The sequence below is a fragment of the Coregonus clupeaformis genome, chromosome 21 (assembly GCF_020615455.1).
Source record: "Coregonus clupeaformis isolate EN_2021a chromosome 21, ASM2061545v1, whole genome shotgun sequence".
Taxonomy (NCBI): Eukaryota; Metazoa; Chordata; class Actinopteri; order Salmoniformes; family Salmonidae; genus Coregonus; species Coregonus clupeaformis.
Window position 1 is genome coordinate 47,825,387 of NC_059212.1, and position 26,225 is coordinate 47,851,611.

The 26,225-nt window shown below is 43.8% G+C and overlaps 1 protein-coding gene across 1 annotated transcript in view; it reads right to left on the reverse strand.

Moving 5' to 3' along the window:
• vipr1a (vasoactive intestinal peptide receptor 1a) overlaps positions 1-26,225 on the reverse strand; it is a 149,457-nt gene that overhangs the window by 110,087 nt on the left and 13,145 nt on the right. The window contains exon 2 of the mRNA XM_041842400.2: positions 1,678-1,765. Within this exon, the coding sequence (XP_041698334.1) occupies positions 1,678-1,765 (88 nt within the window). The remainder of the gene's footprint in view (positions 1-1,677; positions 1,766-26,225) is intronic.

Below are 26,225 nucleotides of genomic sequence, written 5' to 3' on the forward strand. Positions count from 1 at the left end.
GACTGTGCCTTTAAACAGCTTGGAAAATTCCAGAAAATGATGTCATGGCTTTAGAAGCTTCTGATAGGCTAATTGACATCATTTAAGTCAATTGGAGGTGTACCTGTGGATGTATTTCAAGGCCTACCTTCAAGAGTGCCTCTTTGCTTGACATCATGGGAAAATCAAAGGAAATCTGCCAAGACCTCAGAAAAAAAATTGTAGACCTCCACAAGTCTGGTTCATCCTTGGGAGCAATTTCCAAACGCCTGAAGGTACCACGTTCATCTGTACAAACAATAGTACGCAAGTATAAACACCATGGGACCACGCAGCCATCATACCGCTCAGGAAGGAGACGCGTTCTGTCTCCTAGAGATTAAAACGTACTTTGGTGCGAAAAGTACAAAACAATCCCAGAACAACAGCAAATGACCTTGTGAAGATGCAGGAGGAAACAGGTACAAAAGTATCTATATCCACAGTAATACAAGTCCTATATCGACATAACCTGAGAGGCCGCTCAGCAAGGAAGAAGCCACTGCTCCAAAACCGCCATAAAAAAGCCAGACTACGGTTTGCAACTGCACATGGGGACAAAGATTGTACCTTTTGGAGAAATGTCCTCTGGTCTGATGAAACAAAAATAGAACTGTTTGGCCATAATGACCTTCGTTATGTTTGGAGGAAAAAGGGGGTTGCTTGCAAGCCGAAGAACACCATCCCAACGTGAAGCACGGGGGTGGCAGCATCATGCTGTGGGGGTTCTTTGCTGCAGGAGGGACTGGTGCACTTCACAAAATAGATGGCATTATGAGGAAGAAAAATTATGTGGATATATTGAAGCAACATCTCAAGACATCAGTCAGGAAGTTAAAGCTTGGTTGCAAATGGGTCTTCCAAATGGACAATAACCCCAAGCATACTTCCAAAGTTGTGGCAAAATGGCTTAAGGACAATGAAGTCAAGGTATTGGAGTGGTCATCACAAAGCCCTGACCTCAATCCTATAGAACATTTGTGGGCAGAACAGAAAGAGTGTGTGCGAGCAAGGAGGCCTACAAACCTGACTCAGTCACACCAGCTCTGTCAGGAGGAATGGGCCAAAATTCACCCAACTTATTGTGGGAGCTTGTGGAAGGCTACCCAAAACGTTTGACCCAAGTTAAACAATTTAAAGGCAATGCTACCAAATACTAATTGAGTGTATGTAAACTTCTGACCGAGTGGGAATGTGATGAAAGAAATAAAAGCTTAAATAAATCATTCTCTCTACTATTGTTCTGACATTTCACATTCTTAAAATAAAGTGGTGATCCTAACTGACCTAAGACAGGGAATTTTTACTAGGATTAAATGTCAGGAATTGTAAAAAAAAACTGAGTTTAAATGCATTTGGCTAAGGTGTATGTAAACTTCCGACTTCGACTGTATACCGTTTATAAGATCCAAAAGGGCTGTACAGGTTACATGGTAAAACTCTGAATCTTGTGTCTTTAAATTAAGTACATAGTAAAGCAAAGATTGATACAACTTATAGAGGACTAAAGGACATGTACAGATGAAAACCAAATACAGTAATGTAGTTGGCATACCACACACACACACACACACACACACACACACACACACACACACACACACACACACACACACACGTGTGCACAGGCACTCACTCACACTAAACTACTGAACTTACCTGTTGTCATGTTTTCTGCCTGGGCCATGCACATCTCTTTCTCCTTCTCGATCTCCAGCATGATGTCACACATCTGAAGGGACAGCATCTGTAGAAAGACAACGTGACGGACGTTAACATCTGAAGGGACAGCATCTGTAGAAAGTCAATGTGATGTCTGGTTGAATGGCGCCGGAGAAGATGGCTGCCGTTTTACAGCCCTCTAACCAATTGTAATATTATGTGTGTTTTATCGCATTATTTGTAATTTATTCTGTACATAATGTTTCTGCCACCGTTTCTTATGTCCAAAAAGAGCTTCTGGATATCAGGACAGTGATTGCTCACCTCGTATTGGACTAAGAATTTTTTTTCAATGAGTAGGACGCACAGGATATTCTACAGATACCCGACAAGGCCCAAATCCCCGTCATTCGCATGAGAAAGAGACGGAGATATCGTGGACGCAGGTCGGGGTGCCTTGTAAGGATCCGACGGCGAGCGAGTAAACTGCCTCTTCCATCAACCCTATTAGCCAATCTTCAATCATTGGAAAATAAACTGGACGACCTAAGATTAAGGTTATCCTACCAACGGGACATTAAAAACTGTAATATCTTGTTTCACCGAGTCGTGGCTGAACGACGACATGGACAACATACAGCTAGCGGGCTATACGCTACATCGGCAGGATAGAACGGCTGACTCCGGTAAGACAAGGGGTGGCGGTCTGTGTATATTTGTAAACAACAGCTGGTGCATAATATCTAATACAAAGGAAGTCGAGGTTTTGCTCGCCTGAGGTAGAGTATCTCATGATAAGCTGTTGACCCCACTATTTACCAAGATAGTTTTCATCTATATTTTTCGTAGCATGACTCGGTTAATAAGGACGGATGTTGCCTGTAATCCATGGCTTCTGGTTGGGGTATGTACGCACAGTCACTGTGGGGACAACGTCATCGATGCACTTATTGATGAAGCCAGTAACTGATGTGGTATACTCCTCAATGTTCAGATGACGCAGATGCTAAACTACAGGACTGTTTTGCTAGCACAGACTGGAATATGTTCTGGGATTCTTCCGATAGCATTGAGGAGTACACCACATCGGTCACTGGCTTCATCAATAAGTGCATCGATGACGTCGTCCCCACAGTGACCGTGCGTACCCCAACCAGAAGCCATGGATTACAGGCAACATCCGCACTGAGCTAAAGGGTAGAGCTGCCGCTTTCAAGGAGCGGGACTCTAACCCGGAAGCTTATAAGAAATCCTTCTATGCCCTCCAATTAACCATCAAACAGGCAAAGAGTCAATACAGGACTAAGATTGAATCGTACTACACCGGCTCTGACGCTCGTTGACTTCCCTTTTGTATTACAGACTACAAAAGGGAAGCACAGCCACGAGCTTCCCAGTGACACAAGCCTACCAGATGAGCTAAATCACTTCTATGCTTGTTTCGAGGCAAGCAACACCGAAGCATGCATGAGAGCATCAGCTGTTCCGGATGACTATGTGATCACGCTCTCCGTTGCCGATGTGAGTAAGACTTTTAAGCAGGTCAACATTCACAAGTCCGCAGGGCCAGGCGGATTACCAGGACGTGTACTCCGAGCATGCGCTGACCAACTGGCAAGTGTCTTCACTGACATTTTCAACATGTCCCTGACTGAGTCTGTAATACCAACATGTTTCAAGCAGACCACCATAGTCCCTGTGCCCAAGAACACTAAGATAACCTGCCTAAATGACTACCGACACGTAGCACTCACGTCTGTAGACATGAAGTGCTTTGAAAGGCTGGTCATGGCTCACATCAACACCATTATCCCAGAAACCCTAGACCCACTCCAATTTGCATACCGCCCCAACAGATCCACAGATTATGCAATCTCTATTGCACTCCGCACTGCCCTTTACCACCTGGACAAGAGGAACACCTACGTGAGACTGCTATTCATTGACTACAGCTCAGCGTTCAACACCATAGTGCCCTCAAAGCTCATCACTAAGCTGACACTGGGACTGAACACCTCCCTCTGCAACTGGATCCTGGACTTCCTGACGGGCCGCCCCCAGGTTGTAAGGGTAGGTAACAACACATCTGCCACGCTGATCCTCAACACGGGGGCCCCTCAGGGGTGCGTGCTCAGTCCCCTCCTGTACTCCCTGTTCACCCATGACTGCATGGCCAGGCCCGACTTCAACACCATCATTAAGTTTGCCGACGACACAACAGTGGTAGGCCTGATCACCGACAACGATGAGACAGCCTATAGGGAAGAGGTCAGAGACCTGGCCGTGTGGTGCCAGGATAACAACCTCTCCCTCAACGTGATCAAGACAAAGGAGATGATTGTGGACTACAGGAAAGAAAAGAGGACTGAGCACGCCCCCATTCTCATTGACAGGGCTGTAGTGGAACAGGTTGAGAGCTTCAAGTTCCTTGGTGTCCACATCACCAACAAACTATCATGGTCCAAACACACCAAGACAGTCGTGAAGAGGGCACGACAAAGCCTATTCCCCCTCAGGAGACTAAAAAGATTTGGCATGGGTCCTCAGATCCTCAAAAAGTTCTACAGCTGCACCATCGAGAGCATCCTGACTGGTTGCATCACCACCTGGTATGGCAACTGCTACAGAAGGTTGTGCGTACGGCCCAGTACATCACTGGGGCCAAGCTTCCTGCCATCCAGGACCTCTATACCAGGCGGTGTCAGAGGAAGGCCCTAAAAATTGGCAAAGACTCCAGCCACCCTAGTCATAGACTGTTCTCTCTGCTACCGCATGGCAAGCGGTACCGGAGCGCCAAGTCTAGGTCCAAAAGGCTTCTTAACAGCTTCTACTCCCAAGCCATAAGACTCCTGAATAGCTAATCATGGCTACCCGGACTATTTGCAATGCCCCCCCCCCCCACACCAACCCCCTCTTTTACGCCGCCGTTTATTATTCATGCATAGTCTCTTTTACTCTACCCATATGTACATATTACCTCAATTACCTCAACTAACTGGTGCCCCCGCACATTGACTCTGTACCGGTACCCCCTGTATATAGCCTCCCTACTGTTATTTTATTTTACTGCTGCTCTTTAATTATTTTTTATTTTTTATTTATCAATTTTTTACTTAACACTTTTTTTTTTTTTTTTATTAAAAACTGCATTGTTGGTTAAGGGCTTGTAAGTAAGCATTTCACTGTAAGGTTTACACCTGTTGTATTCGGCGCATGTGGCAAATAAAATTTGATTTGATTTGATGTACGTTAGTGTAACAGAGAAGGTTCGGTGAACCATGCTTGTATAATGAGAAACCTTCAGACCTGAAGACTTGTGTTACAGTAGTTCCCAAGCTTTAGCCAGAACATCCTCCTAAACTGGCCATTGCTATACTGGCTATCTCAGGAGGATATTCTGGCTACCTGAGCTCATGCCAAGGTTTTAGTTTTATGCCAAGGTTTTAGTTTAATTTTAGTTTAACTAAACACAGTCTTGTGATACAAAGGAGACCCAAGTTTGAACTTCAACCCAAGTTTTTATCGGTCACATTTCCTGTCAGGGATTCCATAGCTAGTAAACAACTTCATATTGACCCTGTAGGCACTTATCCAATGTAGATACCTGAGATGTGATATCACATTGAAAAACGACTCACAATAAACTTTATTATAACCACCAAACAGTAACGCAGCTCAATGGAGATTATTTTATTTTTTATTTTATTATGAATTATTAAATATGATTAAAAGCTCAAAGCAAAACATATCCATATCTCCAGACAGTGGAATGAATGCATGGGCGTACAGACTGGCCACCTCAAATCAATCTGAAGAGATGCCATTAAAGACGTCAGACACACACATGGTGAACTTCAATCAAACCATTGATGTTTGACTTACATTATATTTCTTGAGAAAGGCCGTAAGGTTGAAACGTCAAATCTCTGATAATCCCCTCTCCTTGTTTTTTTTTCTTTCTATTATATGTAGCCCTATAGGGGATATGATAAATTATATATTCCTCAATCTTCAAAACAACATGATAGTTTCCATGTGAAATCATGTGAAAACTTGTTTTTGGAACACTTCACATATGATCACGTTTTCATGCGTAGTTTCATGTTCACATGTTGCTTGACATGTTGTCACATGTTATCACATTAACTTCACATAAGATCACGTGAAAACATGTGTTTTTTGGAACAATTCACTTGTGATCACTTGTGAAAATCATGTGGGTTTTTTTCTTTAAGGGGTATTTTCTGGGAAAAACTAAGTCATGGATCATCAGTTATCGTCATCCATCACCTTGGTCTCTAGACTACTTCCATCTGGGGCCAATTTTCCTCTTGGCGCCGTTGACTTTTCTTATCAGAGATACTCGGTTCCAGCGGAGTGAAGAGCCAGATGGACCCCCACCAGAATATCTTTCAACAGACCCCCCACTATAATTCAAAACAAAAAAAAACAACGTTTTAAGTGAGAAGTAGGCATTGGTCTGAAGCAGAAAAAGAAAGGAAATTCACATTAGCACCACAATGCCTACTTCGCCCATGCTCTACCAAGGTTTTTCAGCACACAGCTTTGACCTACTACGGTAGCTTTGTTGGTCTATTGTACTTCAAACTATGTGTGGGCAGGTTGCTTAGGATTCCAACCTTCTCAAAGAGCCTAATTCATACTCTTAGAGGTTGTTCGCCTCCCTGCTCCACCAAACATTACAGTTGACACTATGCATTGGGGCCGGTAGCATACTCCTGGCATCCACCAAACCCAGATTCATCTGTCGGACTGCCAGATGGTGAAGCGTGATCCATCACTCCAGAGAACACGTTTCCACTGCTCCAGAGTCCAATGACAGTGAGCTTTACACCACTCCCTCCTGCTCGGCCATGGAAACCCATTTCATTAAGCTCCCGACGAACAGTTATTGTGCTGACGTTGCTTCCAGAGGCAGTTTGGAACTCGGTAGTGAGTGTTGCAACCGAGGACAGGCGATTTTTAGGCGCTACGCACTTCAGCACTCGGCGTTCCCGTTCTGTGAGCTTGTGTGGCCTACCAGGCAGCTCTAGCAGGGCAGAAATTTGACAAACTGACTTGTTGGAAAGGTGGCATCCTATGATGGTGCCACGTTGAAAGTCACTGAGCTCTTCAGTGCGGACCATTCTACTGCCAATGTTTGTCCATGGAGATTGCATGGCGGTGTATTCAATTTTATACCTCTGTCAGCAACGGGTGTGGCTGAAATAGCCAAATCCACTAATTTGATTGGGGTGTCCACATACTTTTGTGTGTATATGTATTGAAAATTAAATACAGAAATGTCTGTATAGGTATTCACACCGCTGAGTCAATAATTTGTAGAAGCACCTTTGGTGGCGATTACAGCTTTGACTTGTCTTGGGGATTTTCTCAAGCTTTGTTAAATTAGATGGGATGTGGCGGTGAACAGCAATATTCAAGTCTTTCCACAGATTTTCAATGGGATTCAAGTCTGGACTTTGGCTGGGCCACTCAAGGACTTTCAAATTCTTGTTCTGAAGCCATTCCAGCATTGCTTTGGCTGTACACGCTCAGAAAAAAAGGTTTCCAAAAGGGATCTTCAGCTGTCCCCATAGAATAACCCTTTTGGGTTCCATGTAGAACCCTCTGTGGAAAGGGTTTTACATGGAATCCAAAAGGGTTCTATCCGGAATGTGAATTTCCTTTCTTTTTCGGCTTCAGGCCAATGCCTACTTCTCACTTAAAACATTGTTTCTTGTTTTTAATTTCCATGGTTTTTACACCAGAAGGTGATTTTCTGTTAAAGGTGCATTATACCACATTTCCACATGCAATGTAACCAACAGTGCTATTCAGTGGCGGCTCCTGAAAAAATTCTCAGGAGGGGCAATTTTTCTGATGATTTAGGTGACCTACACACATTTTAAAAAAGATATGTCCAGCAACAACATGAAGACAGGGGCAGCATATAAGTCAATACCAGAAGCATTTATTGACTGATCTGGGGAGATGGATTCCAGTTTCTGTGACAGATTATAAATAATCTCTGATGCCTTTGTTATATTAGCTTTTGGTTGAATGTACTGTCGTAGTAAATATATAATGTTATAGCTTGGTCTGACTAAAATCTTGTGCATGACCCATTTTGTGTTGGGCGTTTGTTTTCAATCAATGCTGTTCCTATCCTATAACAATGGACAAAAGAGTCCTATCTTGTCAGCCTTGTCAGCAGGTGGCCAAGGACAACACCCACGCCATAGGTCTCTCAGTTCTTCCAACTCACGAGTTCTTGCTCTGAGGACACACACACACACACACACACACACACACACACATCATCACTGATAACACACACACACACACACATCATCACTGTTAAACACACACACACACACACACAAAAATCCCCTCTCTTTAGGCTGAACATTTGAAGACAGAGAACCCGACTCAGAGCCAATGCAACAGTGGAGGGGGCCTCGCCCAACTCATCAGGACCAATCAGAAGATCAGAACTACTAGATTCAACCTACATCATTTATTGTATAAAATGTCTGCACACAATGTTTTCGGGGCTCTCTTCAGATAGCTCCCTAAGAGTTTGACGAACGAGTCCGTGCACGCGATTCCAGATATCTTTACCTCTGAATAAACTGCCTTTATTATACCATATCCACCCCGTCCAAAGTCTCTACTTGGTCTCAGTTCTCCAGTAAACTTGTGATTATCAACAGTACACAACGGTAACAAACAATTGGGGGAACTCACAGGGCAGATAGTAAGGTCGCAGTGACACAGAAAGCAGTTCAATGTCGGGGGTACAGAGTCGCTCTCTTACCAGGATCGATTTTCCCTGTGACTGTCAGATCGCGGTCCGCTCTGACCAGGGTGAAGCCGGCCGGCTCCACTTCTCTGTCCGGGACTCTGTCATCCAGCCAAGTCTCCCAGCTGTATTGGATTCCGCTGCCAGCAGCGTTTTCATTATTTAGTCCGTTCGTAGCGGGTATGTACACGATCAACAAGATCAGTCCAAAACCCACCACTGGAAATCCATGGTTGGCAGAATGTTTGTAAACTAAGTGTACAAATTAAAAACATAAAATAACGCCACTAAGTGTACAAATTAAAAACATAAGATAACGCCACACTGCAGGTCGCAACAGAGACGCTGCTAGCCGCTATTTTCTTAGTTACGTTCATGGTTACGTCACGTATGACGAAAGCGCGTAAGTGCAAGCCCACAGACACCCATAGAGATTGTATTGAAAGCTTTGAAATTTGAAAAAAATAGATTTTACATGGGAGTCTATGACAGACTTCTGGGCGATTTTCAACATGACTGAAATCGCCCCAAAAACGGGCGGGGCCATTTGAAGCACGACTTTAGCCTGATTTGACATTTAGTGGCAGTCAGATCAGATTAGAACACTGATAACTACTGTTGCCGTGATATAATTGATTAGAAAAAAAATCCCTTCCTTTTCCCGTTTGGCAGTGCGTCGCCCATATCGCCCTATTGAACACACCGCCCCTGGTGCTATTGTAACCTTTAATTTAGCCACTGCCGAAAGGTCTGTGTAGAATTTACCATGGATAGTGAAAATGAATTGTCTGCCGTTTTCAGAAGGTGAATAGCTCAATTGATTGTGGCAGTCTTACATTGTAAAATATGACTAAATTCCCATTGAAAGCAAAGTAAAGGAAAACGGTTTTAAGTCATTGACTTTTGAAGGTTGTATAGCTCCGCCATAGAGACTAAACAAAGATATCCCTATGTACACTAGAGCCACACCTTTCTTGTGCATTTTACAGCTTGTTTCTAGCCTAAAGTGTTGCAGAGTTATGCATCCTATACATTTGTATAATCCGGGTTTAAGGGAGTTCATTAGCCCCTTAACGCCACCACTGGAATGGCCGCAGAGTTGTTGACAAATATCCAACACATGTGCTAGTCCAGCATCCAGATCAGAGCTGTAAATACAATCAAGACGGTCAAATGTTGTTAGTTTGGCACTGTTGATCAGCACACATTTGGATTAAAAATGTCAAGAAGACAGGAGAAGGAGCGTACTGGAATTGAATCTGGATGTTTGAAACTGTTGATTTTTTCTGATGCTAGCAAGCATGCATTTGCACACTGTGCTTAACCGATGCGCTGTTTACATGTGCATTGGGGGTACATGTAGCCAGCTAGCAATTTGTTTTCTCAGCTACCATTTCAGTTGTGTCCTGTCTGACAGTGAAATGTGGCTAGCTCTTACCGTAGCTTGGACTATGGAGTAGCTAGCTAGCTATCTAGTGTTGTAAAAGCCCATTTAATGCCTTGTAAGGTAGCAGCGTGACAATTTGCCCAAAGTTTGGTGTTGGGTATGAACTGATGTAGCTAGCTAGCTAACTAAAATGTTTTGTGGAAAAATGTAGGACTGGCATTTGGACGTGAGCTAACTAACGTTAGCTAGCTAGCTTCTGTATTGAGGTCAGCTGTTGTCTGGCTCTAGCTAGCTAGCTAATGGCTGAAGTAATTTGTGTAAAAACCTTCCATAACCAAAGCTAGCAAGCTACCTTTCTTTGCCTGTTCGTTAGCTAGCTAGTTTCAGCTGACTGGTGTTAGCTACAGAGGCTAGCTGCTGGACTTTGGACAAGCAAGCTAACATTAGCTAGGTAATGTAGGACTGGCATTTGGACGTGAACTAGCTAGCTGTCTACAGTTGTCTTGGTTTGTTCTCATCCACTTCTTAAGACTGGCAGCAGCAGCTGTGTTGTTGCCGAACAACTGAGTTGTTCGACCCGGTTAGATAGAACTCTGAGATTCGGCTGAAAAGATGTTAGCATTGTCAGAAATCCTATAAAAAGGTAGCACATTGTTGGTTCTTAATGGATGTAAATTAGAAATGTAATAAAACCTGTTGCACCTACAAATGTAGTCAATCTGACATTTGTTAAATCCAATGGTCACTTTATGTACGCTATAGTCTTGTTTTAATCCGACGTCTAGAATGTGAGCTAGGTAGGCGCAGAAAATACTCTGAAAATTCAATTGCTAATGACCCGGTATGTGGTTCTCTGTAACGGCCGGACAGCTCATGACGAGAGGCGGGGAGTGTGTTGTGTTCCTCAAATCAAGTTGATTTGCACATTTTCATCGACATTGGTGTCATATTGGCTTAGATATGATGGTAGGGAGATTTTGATTTAACATGGAGCGTCAATCAATGCATACTAGCGCGACTATAATACCTTTCAGCAGTATAGACCCCACCATTTTCTACATTTACATTTTTTGTCATTTAGCAGACGCTCTTCTCCAGAGCGACTTACAGGAGCAATTAGGGTTGCTCAAGGGCACATCGACAGATTTTTCACCTAGTCGGCTCGGGGATTAGAACCAGCGACCTTTCGGTTACTGGCACAACGCTCTTAACCACTAAGCTACCTGCCGCCCTAACCACAGTATCTTTTAGCAGTAGACCCCACCACAGTACATTTTAACAGCCCCCCTAACCACATTGTGTTAATGTACCCCACTATAATCATATGTTTCAGTGGACCCCACTATAATAATATGTTTCAGTAGACCCCACTATAATAATATGTTTCAGTAGACCCCACTATAATAATATGTTTCAGTAGACCCCACTATAATAATAATGTTTCAGTGGACCCCACTATAATAATATGTTTCAGTGGACCCCACTATGATAATAACGTTTCAGTGGACCCCACTGTAATTTTAAAAAAATCAGTAGACACCACTATAATAATAATAATCATGTTTCAGTAGACCCCACTATAATAATATGTTTCAGTAGACCACTCTATAATAATATGTTTCAGTAGACCCCACTATAATAATAATATGTTTCAGTGGACCCCACTATAATAATATGTTTCAGTAGACCACTCTATAATAATATGTTTCAGTAGACCTCACTATAATAATAATATGTTTCAGTGGACCCCACTATAATAATAATGTTTCAGTAGACCCCACTATAATAATAATAATGTTTCAGTAGACCCCTCTATAATAATATGTTTCAGTATACCTCACTATAATAATAATATGTATCAGTGGACCCCACTATAATAACAATAATGTTTCAGTGGACCCCACAATAATAATTGTATATTTCAGTGGACCCCACTATAATAACAATAATGTTTCAGTGGACCCCACTTTAATAATAATACTGTTTCAGTGGACCCCACTATATTAATAATAATAATAATAATAATAATAATGTTATAGTAGACCCCACTATAATAATAATAATGTTTCAGTAGACCCCACTATAATAATAATAATAATAATAATAATAATAATAATAATAATGTTATAGTAGACCCCACTATAATAATAATAATGTTTCAGTGGACCCCACTATAATAATATGTTTCAGTGGACCCCACTATAATAATATGTTTCAGTAGACCCCACTATAATAATAATAATGTTTCAGTGGACCCCACTATGATAATAACGTTTAAGTAGACCCCACTATAATAAAAATACATGTTTCATTGGACCCCACTATAATGATATGTTTCAGTGGACCCCACTATAATAATAATGTTTCAGTGGACCCCACTATAATAATAATGTTTCAGTGGACCCCAATATAATAATAGGTTTCAGTAGACCCCACTATAATAATAATACATGTTTCAGTAGACCCCACTATAATAATATGTTTCAGTGGACCCCACTATAATAATAATGTTTCAGTGGACCCCACTATAATAATAATACATGTTTCAGTGGACCCCACTATAATAATAATAATGTTTCAGTAGACCCCACTATAATAATAATAATGTTTCAGTAGACCCCACTATAATAATAATAATGTTTCAGTGGACCCCACTATAATAATATGTTTCAGTAGACCCCACTATAATAATAATAATGTTTCAGTGGACCCCACTATAATAATATGTTTCAGTAGACCCCACTATAGTAATAATAATGTTTCAATGGACCCCAGTATAATAATATGTTTCAGTGGACCCCACTATAATAATAATAATGTTTCAGTGGACCCCACTATAATAATATGTTTCAGTGGACCCCACTATAATAATATGTTTCAGTAGACCCCACTATAATAATATGTTTCAGTGGACCCCACTATAATAATATGTTTCAGTAGACCCCACTATAATAATAATGTTTCAGTGGACCCCACTATAATAATAATGTTTCAGTGGACCCCACTATAATAATAATACGTTTCAGTGGACCCCACTATAATAATAATACGTTTCAGTGGACCCCAGTATAATAATATGTTTCAGTAGACCCCACTATAATAATAATAATGTTTTAATGGACCCCAGTATAATAATATGTTTCAGTGGACCCCACTATAATAATAATAATGTTTCAGTGGACCCCACTATAATAATAATACATGTTTCAGTAGACCCCACTATAATAATATGTTTCAGTAGACCCCACTATAATAATAATACATGTTTCAGTGGACCGCACCACTAATACAGACCCCACCACAGTCCTCCAGGGGTTTATCTGATGTATAGCCATTGTTTTGCTGGATGAGACTACTCAGCTATGACATTAAATCAAACCTATATGACTGGGCTGTTGTCAGACAGAGAACCATCCAATCAACCAACTATACAGGGATATTTTTAGAACCAGCCCATATGACTGGAGGCCCCTCTGGCAGACACCCACAAGGAGACTACCCCATTAAGAGGTGGCGTTTGAGGCAGTGTGATTGTAGTGTTGGTGCTTGTGGTGATGGAGGACCGAAATGGCATCGCATTCCCTTTATAGTGCACTATATAGGGAACATAGTGAATAGGGTGCAATTTTGGACACACACATCCATGCTCTCCCTCCCATTAAGAGGTGGAGGTTGAGGCAATCAGTGTGTTGTTAGCTGTGATAGCCTGAGGTGATGGAGGAGCTCTCTCTCTCTCTCTCTCTCTCTCTCTCTCTCTCTCTCTCTCTCTCTCTCTCTCTCTCTCTCTCTCTCTCTCTCTCTCTCTCTCTCTCTCTCTCTCTCTCTCTCTCTCTCTCTCTCTCTCTCTCTCTCTCTCTCTCTCTCTCTCTCTCTCTCTCTCTCTCTCTCTCTCTCTCTCTCTCTCTCTCTCTCTCTCTCTCTCTCTCTCTCTCTCTCTCTCTCTCTCTCTCTCTCTCTCTCTCTCTCTCTCTCTCTCTCTCTCTCTCTCTCTCTCGACAGTATCATGAGTCACTTGTTACTAATTGGGAAGAGAATTAGTGTGTCCATCTTAATGGTTATCATCAAGAGCACGACACTGCAACGGGGTTACTGTGAATTTGATAGTAGCTTACAGGCAGCTCGGTGGCAAGTAACATTCTGTATTTCATACAGGACACCTACTGTAATATAAATATGGTATCAAAGCAAGTACTGTGTAATGACACAGTACAATCAGTGGCGGGCCATCCATTAGGGCGTTAGGGGTGGTGCCCCACTTGTAATTGGTTGAAAAAAGTGAGAAATAATCAAATAAAAACAAAATATATATTATAACATTCACGGATTATGTCTATAAAAGTGTGGTTAATTTGTGTACATTTTACTGTTTCAAAAAATATTTTTCACAACAAGCTGTTCAAATACCTACTGCTCTGCCATCAGCAGCTCTGGGCATCCGGCCTGCCGCCCTGCGCTTGCCAGCTATTACATTGCTTGCTATTGGGGTGGGGGACTGCAGCAATGAGATTGCAGGATGTGCATCACATTATTTTCACAACACAAAGTAAATGGACAGTCCTGGGGGGCGTTGAAATGAACGCCCAGGCCTTCTGGGACCTGCTCTATCAGGTAATAAAACAGTTGGCGCTAAAGAGCAAATTGCAGTGAACTTGTGAATAAATAATCATGACAGTGAGTGGGAGCCTGGGGCCGGAACCAGACATCCACCTCCATCACCGGTCAAAGGACAGAACGATACGAGCTAGAACCTTCTCACGGATCTGTTAGAACCCCCCAAAAAATAACAAAATGGCTCCGTGACCAATTCGCGACACAGTTTTTTGTTTCTCCTGCCGTTAGATACTAGCTAGTGGACACTATCTTCAGGCGAGCTAGCATACCGGTGGCTAGCTTGCTAGCTCGCATGCCAATCATGTCTAACTAAAGTTACTGGCGAGCTCATCGTTCTTGTGACCAGGGTTGGGTAGGTTACTTTCAAAATGTAATCCTTTACAGTTACTAGTTATCTGTCCAAAATTGTAAAACAGTAAAGTAACTTCCAGATTACCCAAACTCAGTAACGTAATCTGATTACTACTTTTAGATGACTTTCCCTTTAAGAGGCGCAGGTTCGAGTTTTTCGTCATGAATCTTGTTGAGGCAGCTCTGCAGAGTGTTCACTAGTCATAAAATCGGATTTTAAACCTAACAATAACCTTAGTTGCACTATGCAGAAATCGCTCAGCCATTTCCTGGTTGCAAAAATTCTAATAGTTCGCCTAATTTCAGTTTATGTGACAAACATCTAGAATTTTCTGCTTTTTGAAGCTTGTGTACAAAACTGAAAGTAAAAGACAAAAGATGCAAAAATTGAAGTTTAAGAACGGGAAGCATAGAACATGTGCACATAGAACAGATATACCACTTCTTAGACTTGCTTTCAATGAGAATGACAGATCTATAACTCACATTTCTCTGTGAATTTGGTTGAGTCCCCAAAACATTACATATTGCAGCTTTAACCCTAACCTTAACCACACCGCTAACCCTAATGCCTCACACCGCTAACCCTAATGCCTAACCTTAAATTAAGACAAAAAATCAACAACAAAGAAATCTTACATGTTTACAACATCAACAATTTTGACTTTGCAGCTGGCCCATCTAGCAGAAATCACTCAGTTCTGCCTCAAGGACAAGACTCATCCCAATAATTGTCAACCTGCTTAAGAGGCATTAGAAGAAGCCAAACATTTATATTACCAATTGAACAACATCTATTGCAGCATACATCAATGTTAAGAGTTTACATAGCTGGCCAAAAATAGATGTAGCATTTTACTTTATGGGTAGGTTATGTATGGTTATATATGTATGTTCTAACCCATTGTTTTCTACTACAGATAATAATACGATTAGGCTACGATTAGGCTATATCTTCACATATTAAAAAAACAGAGTCTGTCCAATTCACAGTCATTCCCATTGTTGTTCAAGAATAGGACTTGGAAATATGGAAATATAGATTAGCCTAATTGTTTTACATGAGCATAACCCCGAAACTATAAGGACTAAATTAGCCTACGAGTTTGATGTCCGTTAGGCCTATGGAATTGTTTTATTTATTAATCAGCACAAATTAGATTGAGCAATAAAAGTCCCAATCGTGGTCTTCTTAAATTAAACTCGTTTTTGACAGGATGGAGCACAATACACACGGGGGAGTTTAGAAGGGAGGAACTCCCTCAAACTTTTATTCCATAGGCTGGGATCTGAAATATGCAGCTGTTGCATGAGCACATTTTATATTGGCTGTCCACTGGGGCATATTCATTCCGCCGATTCTGTTGCAAAACGTTTCTTAAACGGAAGCAAACAGAACGAAACAGGGAGGGAATATGTCCAATAGAAACTCTCGTTTTGTTCTGTTTGCTTCCGTTTGGTTCTTAAACGGTAAACGGTTTCCTTAATGAATACACCGCTTGTCGCAAAAACAATGATTGATAGGCAGCTTCAATTCAACCATTATTGGGTTAAAATACACATTATACTGTACATTTGTGAACAGCCATTCACAACAACCACAATCCGTAAGGCGCAAAAAGCTAAATGAGAGAGCAGCAGTGTGATTCACATCAATGCGCTATGTAGATATCAGTAATAAGTTAAATCCGTATCGCCCGTAAGCTACACCACTGCTGTTATCCTTACCTCCAATCGTTTATTGAAGTTGGATAATTTTGGGATGCCGACAGAAGTCACACCATCGGAAGACATATCTTGGACTTTAGCCTACAAAAGCCTGTTCCTGCTCTTTTCCCGCGATCCATCAAACGCATTGGTGTGTGAGCGTCATAGTGGTGGTCTCTGACTTGTGTTCAGACTCGCTCAGACTGAAAAAAAAATGAATTTGCACCTTTTTTTTCAGTGCTTTTTTTCCCTGGGCTTGTGTCACCGATGTCATGAACTGGCTGCTCCCTGCTTATTCAAATGAGCAGAACGTTTGGTAATCAACACAGTGACAGTATGTGCAGCAGAGGTGATTCTGTTTTTACATGCAAAACTGAAATAGGTGTATTTATGCTGTTGTTCAAATGCACAGACCAATTTACACATTTACAGCGGACAGTTTATTAGGAACACCCCCCCCGTTCACTAAAATGGATTGGGTCTGGGCAGATGATATGTCTGTTTGTGTGTGTCTGTAAATTGTTGTTTGTATTTCTAAGTTTGTATGTGGAATAAAAACAAAAAATAAATACAAATATTATATTATATATATTTTTTAAAGCAGGCAGACAGGCATCGAGGCATTCAGTTACGGTTCGATTGAACGTTAGAATGGGCAAAACGAGTGACCTAAGAGACTTTGAGCGTGGTATGATCGTCGGTGCCAGGTGCGCCGGATCCAGTATCTCAGAAACGGGCGGCCTCCTTGGCTTTTCACTCACGACAGTGTCTAGGGTTTACTGAGAATGGTGCGACAAACAAAAAACATCCAGTCAGCGGCAGTCCTGTGGTCGAAAACAGCTCATTGATGAGAGGTTGAAGGAGAATGGCAAGAATCGTGCAAGCTAACAGATGGGCCACAAACAGACAAATAACAGCGCAGTACAACAGTGGTGTGCAAAATGGCATCTCAGAACGCACAACTCATCGATCACGGATGGGCTATTGCCGCATTACGACCACACCGGGTTCCACTCCTATCAGCTAAATACAAGAAGAAGCGGCTCCAGTGGGCACGCCATCACCAACACTGGACAATTGAGGAGTGGAAAAACATTGCCTGGTCCGACGATGGCAGAGCTGTGTGTTATGTCATGACCTGTTGCGTCATGCTGATGGCAGTCAGGATTTAGCGCAAGCAGCATGAGTCCATGGCTCCATTCTGCCTGGTGTCAACGGTACAGGCTGGTTGGCAGTGATGTAATGGTGTGGGGAATGTTTTCCTGGCACACGGTAGGTCTCTTGATACCAATTAAGCAACGATTGAACGCCATCCCTTGAAGGGGGGTCCGACCCGGTACCTAAGAAACTGACCACTGAGTGTTTAAATAATAGGGCCAATTTGTGACATTGGGATCAATATTTCAAAATGATTTGAAACAAAAAAAACAAATTATTTTCATGCATTTTCATATATACAAATTGACCGATAACTCCACCTATAGAATATCATAGGCCTAGGACTATACATCCTTTAAGCAGGGTTCATACACACATTGGCAAGTCAAATTCAATGACTTTCAGGAACGTTTTCAAGCACTTAATTGTAATTTTCAAGGACCTCAATGTTATACAATATATCATATAATTTGTACACTGAGTGTACAAAACATTAGGAACACCTGCTCTTTCCCTGACATAGACTGACCAGGTGAAAGCTTTGATCCCTTATTGATGTCACCTATAAAATCCACTTCAATCAGTGTAGATGAAGGGGGAGGAGACCAGGTTAAAGAAGGATTGTTAAGCCTTGAGACAATTGAGACATGGATTGTGTATATGTGCCATTCAGAGGGTGAATGGGGCAAGACATAAAATGTAAGTGCATTTGAACGGGTTACGGTAGTAGGTACCAGGCGCACCGGTTTGAGTGTGTCAAGAACTGCAACACTGCTGGGTTTTTCCACGCTCAACAGATGATCCACCACCCAAAGGACATCCAGCCAACTTGACACAACTGTGGGAAGCATTGGAGTCAACATGGGGCCAGCATCCTTGTGGAACACTTACGACACCTAGTAAAGTACATGCCCCGATTAATTGATGCTGTTCTAAGGGCAAAATGGGGTGCAACTCAATATTAGGAGGGTGTTCCTAATGTTTTGTACACTCAATGTAGAACCCCCCCCCCCCCACCCCCCAAAAAGCATGCCAATGCATTGATATTCAAATAATTATTACATTCTAAAACATGTGAGAATAATGTGGACATGGCCTGACTAAATAGATCGGATGCATGCATGGAGATTTTTCTGTGCCCTTTGTGGCCAACGCAGGCACACATAATAAAGCCATGAATAGTGGTAGCGTTAATCTCACCAGCGCTGTTTTTATAATGAGAAAGTGACAACAACAAAAAAAAGCAGGTTCCTTTTTTTAATGGAAGGATTTGTATGGAAAGCCAAGTCCTCATAATAACCCGCACGTGGTTTAACGGCAGCAGAGTAGCACAACACCCTTCAATTGAAGCGACGGGAAAAGAACGAAACTGGCCACATCTCTCACAAAAACGGATCAAAAAATGAAAATCACTGATAATTATAAGGGAGCAGGAGAACTTATAAATTGACAACAATAATTACAAATACTTTTCAAGCACCAAATTTAGGAAATGTCTGATTGTCATTATAGGCCTATACCAGTACTTGAATTTCTGAGCTCCAAGTTCAAGTTCAGTTGGCTACTTCAAGCCCTTTGTATTGTTTAAAATTACTGGTGTAACATGGTAAACAAAATGTATTTGTCATGCTATTTAATTACCAGATCATATTGTGAATAAAGGTGTCAGCTTCAGTTCAGCTGAACCAAACAAGTGTGCTCGCATACTCCCTGTTTGTCCATTTTGAGACGCCGTAGCCAGTACTCGTTCTAAAAAATAGTCTGAATTAATCTAAAATAACTCAAGAAATATGTAATTAATTTTGACATTTTTGCCGAGGAGATCTTACTCATGCAATTTCACATCTACTGTAACTAGGATGTTTGGTGCAGTATTTCTCAATGACAACATGTGTATGAAAACGAGTGGTCTCTCGTTGAACGACAACAAAGACTTTACTGAAAAATCCCTACTGTTGACCAATCACCAACCAAGGGGCGTAGACTTCGGCTACCGACTTCGGCTTGCCTCTAGAAAAAAAAAAAATGTGTGTAATTGAACAGCCGAAGAAAACTTAACCAAAGTCCAAAAGGCACAAAAACATCACAGAATGTCGTCATAATATCGGCACAAACTCTTCCGAACTGTTTCGGCTGGGAAGCAGGCGGAACGCCTTAAACCCACTAGGCTATGTCATTTGTTGTGACAAACACATTTACCTGGATGCTTTCTCTGTTAAATCTAAGGGAGACCCTGCAGACAACAGATGATTAACATAAATTCGCTAGGGATATTAGATCCAACGTGGATCCAGGCACAACTGTCTTCACTGGCATAACGAATGACACGCCAAAATATTCTTTACATTCCTCACAGACACCTTTTTTTCTTCTTCTAGCACTTGGGCTGTTGTTGCATCGCATGGGGGGCTGTCACAACAGCTGTTCGTCACTTGACTGTCATTCAGAAAAATTCCTTCCTGGATCAGACGATGACATGTGAAAATATCACGGCGTAACTAATCAGATGAACACCAAATGCGCATCCCAGAAGTAATATGCATAATTATTGAAGAACCACGTTAATGACAGTATAGATTTAGGTTTTAAGTATGAAGGTAAGGTGACTCTTCTGGTTAGAAGCATTTGGATTTTGCAATTGCATTTATTATTTTGGATTTGTGTGCCCGTGAAAACTGTTTTCACGCCCTGTCACATAAGGTGACAAGAAATGTTATGTAGTTACACTGCATTTCTGAGATCTCTATACAAAAAAAACTGTCCAACAGCTAGATCCATGATTCTTACAGGGTTCAAGTTCAATGTCTAATTTAACTGATTCATGCTTAATATTATGATATAACAACAACTTCCACTGCCATAAATGCAAGGACAGAAAAATGGTTTTATGTCACACGATATTGGACAAATCCGTCAAAACACCAACCATGATAAAGGGTTAAACATTTCAAATCAACTCGTGAATTTTATTGAATATAGCAACAGCAACAAAAATGGCCGATTATTACCAATGACTTATCGACAGCTGTAACAAGTTGTCCAGAGTAGGAAATCCTCGCTGATACCCTAGTTTATAGAAAGACCCATATATATCTTCCCAAAGAAATAACCCGTAATTTGAAAACTTGTGTTAATAATTCTCTTTGTTGACAATATGACAACCCCCATTTAAATTTATGGGGCACTATAACCGCATAGGAGTTAAATTGGTACAGCATTCTCACTCACGGGTTCAACAAATATAGCCTCTTACAAGGCACGCCTCAAAATATGTTAATGAGCCAGAAACAACAATACAATGCACTCACTAGTCGCCAAAAGGTTTTTGGCACTCCTAAAATATGGCACGGTACTGTATTCTGTGGGGTGGAATTACAGTACAATACGAAAATACAGCAATTCTTTCCCCACCCACAACATTTTCCCACAATGCACCATCATTTACAGTATGCTGCAGTAAAACGTTTCAGAGTATTTTACTGTTGATAATACAACAAACGACTGTATAATTTACAGTTTTTCCCGTTACAGTGTGTAGCAAGGTTGCAGTAAAGATTGCGAAGACAAGATGTTAACATTTCTCTAGACATCATTGTCATCACCATCATTCTCCTCTTCCTCTTTCCTTCACATTGTCATCAAAGTATATTGACGTAAAAAGGATGACGCGCGACACCGCTTTGAGAAAAGCTCTCTTAGTCATACAGGAAATATGTCTAGTGTGCTGTTTGACATGTTATTTCAAGGGAAGCCAGCAATCAGAGAAAGAGCTGCGTTATTCTGAAAGGCATTCTGGTGTGAATTACTGGCATCCCTCCGTAGGTTGAAGACAATAGTCACAAGGACACTGATGCCGACTGGACACCCAGCGCTACAGAGGCGGTGGACAACATGGAGGCTGTTGCCATGGTGTCTTATTACAAGGTTGGTACCAACTTAACAAATCATCACTGCCTTATTTCACATGAAATGAAGAGAAACCAACCATCACATAACTGACATTAATGACCATTTCAATTTTTTGGTATCCATCAACTTTGGAAAAATATAAAGTGAGGCCTAACCTCAACTCTCAGAAAATCATAGTTTAAATGCCAGTGTAAACTTTTTTTAAGGGTGTGCACATTCAGCTCAGAAATCAATATTAATGTTCAATATCAAAATTCACAATCACAAATCAATATTGGTCAAACGATGAAATACTGCAGAATGTCTTGTGTATCAGGGTGGCTTGTGTAGGAATGTAGGCAGGATGCTTTGTGAAAGGATGCTGTGTAAAAATCCCATACCAGGTGAAAAGGGATGCCAGGTACAGCAGGACTTTGTTCCCTCACACCTGGGGTCCTGTAGACCTTGGGTCCTGTACACCTGGGGTCCTGTACACCTGGGGTCCTGTACACCTGGGGTCCCTGTACACCTGGGGTCCTGTACACCTGGGGTCCTGTACACCTGGGGTCCTGTACACCTGGGGTCCTGTACACCTGGGGTCCCTGTAGACATGGGGTCCCTGTAGACATGGGGTCCCTGTAGACATGGGGTCCTGTACACCTGGGGTCCTGTACACCTGGGGTCCTGTACACCTGGGGTCCCTGTAGACCTTGGGTCCTGTAGACATGGGGTCCCTGTAGACCTGAGGTCCTGTTGACCTGGCTCCCTGTAGACCTGGGGTCCCTGTAGACCTTGGGTCCCTGTAGACCTGGGGTCCTGTTGACCTGGGGTCCCTGTAGATCTGGGGTCCCTGTACACCTGGGGTCCTGTTGACCTGGGGTCCTGTAGACCTGGGGTCCCTGTAGACCTGGAGTCCTGTTGACCTGGGGTCCTGTTGACCTGGGGTCCTGTTGACCTGGGGTCCTGTACACCTGGGGTCCTGTTGACCTGGGGTCCTGTAGACCTGGGGTCCCTGTAGACCTGGGGTCCTGTTGACCTATACCTGGGGTCCCTGTACACCTGGGGTCCCTGTACACCTGGGGTCCTGTAGACCTGGGGTCCCTGTTGACCTGGGGTCCCTGTACACATGGGGTCCCTGTAGACCTGGGGTCCCTGTAGACCTGGGGTCCTGTAGACCTGGGGTCCCTGTAGACCTGGGGTCCTGTAGACCTGGGGTCCCTGTAGACCTGGGGTCCCTGTAGACCTGGGGTCCTGTAGACCTGGGGTCCCTGTAGACATGGGGTCATGTAGACCTGGGGTCCTGTTGATCTGGGGTCCTGTTGATCTGGGGCCCTGTAGACCTGGGGTCCTGTTGACCTGGGGTCCTGTTGACCTGGGGTCCTGTACACCTGGGGTCCTGTTGACCTGGGGTCCTGTTGATCTGGGGTCCTGTACACCTGGGGTCCTGTTGACCTGGGGTCCTGTTGACCTGGGGTCCTGTAGACCTGGGGTCCTGTTGACCTGGGGTCCCTGTACACCTGGGGTCCCTGTAGATCTGGGGTCCCTGTAGATCTGCGGTCCCTGTAGACATGGGGTCCCTGTAGACATGGGGTCATGTAGACCTGGGGTCCTGTTGATCTGGGGTCCTGTTGATCTGGGGCCCTGTAGACCTGGGGTCCTGTTGACCTGGGGTCCTGTTGACCTGGGGTCCTGTTGACCTACACCTGGGGTCCCTGTACACCTGGGGTCCCTGTACACCTGGGGTCCTGTAGACCTGGGGTCCTGTAGACCTGGGGTCCCTGTTGACCTGGGGTCCCTGTAGATCTGGGGTCCCTGTACACATGGGGTCCCTGTAGACCTGGGGTCCCTGTAGACCTGGGGTCCTGTAGACCTGGGGCCCTGTAGACCTGGGGTCCCTGTAGACATGGGGTCCCTGTAGACATGGGGTCATGTAGACCTGGGGTCCTGTTGATCTGGGGTCCTGTTGATCTGGGGCCCTGTAGACCTGGGGTCCTGTTGACCTGGGGTCCTGTTGACCTGGGGTCCTGTACACCTGGGGTCCTGTTGACCTGGGGTCCTGTAGACCTTGGGTCCCTGTAGACCTGGGGTCCTGTTGACCTGGGGTCCCTGTACACCTGGGGTCCCTGTACACCTGGGGTCCTGTTGACCTGGGGTCCTGTAGACCTGGGGTCCCTGTAGACCTGGGGTCCTGTTGACCTGGGGTCCTGTTGACCTGGGGTCCTGTTGACCTGGGGTCCTGTTGACCTGGGGTCCTGTACACCTGGGGTCCTGTTGACCTGGGGTCCTGTAGACCTGGGGTCCTGTTGACCTATACCTGGGGTCCCTGTACACCTGGGGTCCCTGTACACCTGGGGTCCTGTAGACCTGGGGTCCCTGTTGACCTGGGGTCCCTGTACACATGGGGTCCCTGTAGACCTGGGGTCCCTGTAGACCTGGGGTCCTGTAGACCTGGGGTCCCTGTAGACCTGGGGTCCCTGTAGACCTGGGGTCCCTGTAGACCTGGGGTCCTGTAGACCTGGGGTCCCTGTAGACATGGGGTCATGTAGACCTGGGGTCCTGTTGATCTGGGGTCCTGTTGATCTGGGGCCCTGTAGACCTGGGGTCCTGTTGACCTGGGGTCCTGTTGACCTGGGGTCCTGTACACCTGGGGTCCTGTTGACCTGGGGTCCTGTTGATCTGGGGTCCTGTTGACCTGGGGTCCTGTTGACCTGGGGTCCTGTAGACCTGGGGTCCTGTAGACCTGGGGTCCCTGTACACCTGGGGTCCCTGTAGATCTGGGGTCCCTGTAGATCTGGGGTCCCTGTAGACATGGGGTCCCTGTAGACATGGGGTCATGTAGACCTGGGGTCCTGTTGATCTGGGGTCCTGTTGATCTGGGGCCCTGTAGACCTGGGGTCCTGTTGACCTGGGGTCCTGTTGACCTGGGGTCCTGTTGACCTACACCTGGGGTCCCTGTACACCTGGGGTCCCTGTACACCTGGGGTCCTGTAGACCTGGGGTCCTGTAGACCTGGGGTCCCTGTTGACCTGGGGTCCCTGTAGATCTGGGGTCCCTGTACACATGGGGTCCCTGTAGACCTGGGGTCCCTGTAGACCTGGGGTCCTGTAGACCTGGGGCCCTGTAGACCTGGGGTCCCTGTAGACATGGGGTCCCTGTAGACATGGGGTCATGTAGACCTGGGGTCCTGTTGATCTGGGGTCCTGTTGATCTGGGGCCCTGTAGACCTGGGGTCCTGTTGACCTGGGGTCCTGTTGACCTGGGGTCCTGTACACCTGGGGTCCTGTTGACCTGGGGTCCTGTAGACCTGGGGTCCTGTTGACCTGGGGTCCCTGTACACTTGGGGTCCCTGTACACCTGGGGTCCCTGTAGATCTGGGGTCCCTGTAGATCTGGGGTCCCTGTAGATCTGGGGTCCCTGTAGACTTGGGGCCCTGTTGACCTGGGGCCCTGTTGACCTGGGATCCCAGTAGACCTGGTGTCCTTCCCAAATGGCACCTTATTCGCTTTATTTTAGTATTTTATTATTTTTATTAGAATCCCCATGAGTTGCTTCTAAAGCAGAAGCTACTCTTCCTGGGGTCCACACAAAACATGAAACATAATACAGGACAGAACTACACAATAGTCGCGCCAATAGTATACATTGGTTGAAGCTCAATGTTAAAAATCTCCCTACCACATATCTAAGCCAATATGACACCAATGTCGATGAAATCAACTTGATTGGAGGTACACAACACAATCCCCGCCTCTCCTCATGATCCATCTGGCCGTTACCGAGAACCACTATACAATTTCTTTGACAGGGTCGTTAGCATTTTTTGCCCAAACCTAGCTCAAATTCTAGATTTCGGATTAAAATGAGGCTACAGCATCCATATGGACTTAGATCCATTTGGAATTAATACGTTTGTAGGTGCAACAGTTTTTATAAATTCACAACTTACCGTTCTCACATGCACATTTCTGCCCAATAAAAACCAACGATGTGCTACCTTTTTATAGCATTTCTGACAATCTTAACATCTTTTCAGCTGAGTTCTAAAACCGGGTCAGCGCAATAGTAGCAGCTAGCTAGTAGAAGGCTAACAGCTGTAGCTAGCTTACACCAGTTGGATGAGAAGCAGAACGAATGTAGCTAGCTAGCTAGGTATATTTCCCTGTGGAAGGTTTTTCATATGGCTGAAGTCATCTGTTTAAACTTCTGACCTGGACACTTGCGTGTAATCAGAGCACAAACAAACTGGTGTAAGCTAGCTAGCTACAGCTGCTAGCCTTCTACTAGCTAGCTGCTACTGTTGCGCTGCAACTGAGTTGCACCCGGTTTTAGAACTCAGATTCGGCTGAAAAGATGTTAGGATTGTCAGAAATGCTACAAAAAGGTAGCACATCGTTGGTTTTTATTGGGCAGAAATGTGCACGTGAGAGCGGTAAAAATAAAGCTACAAATTTGAAGTTTTGGAATGGCCTAGTCAAAGTCCAGACCTAATCTCAATTGAGAGATTGATGTGGCAGGACTTGAAACGAACATTTCATGCTTGAAAACCCATGTGAGAGACTGATCAACAACTACAGGAACCATTTGGTTGCAGTCATTGCAGCTAAAGGTGGCACAACCAGTTATTGAGTGTAAGGGGGG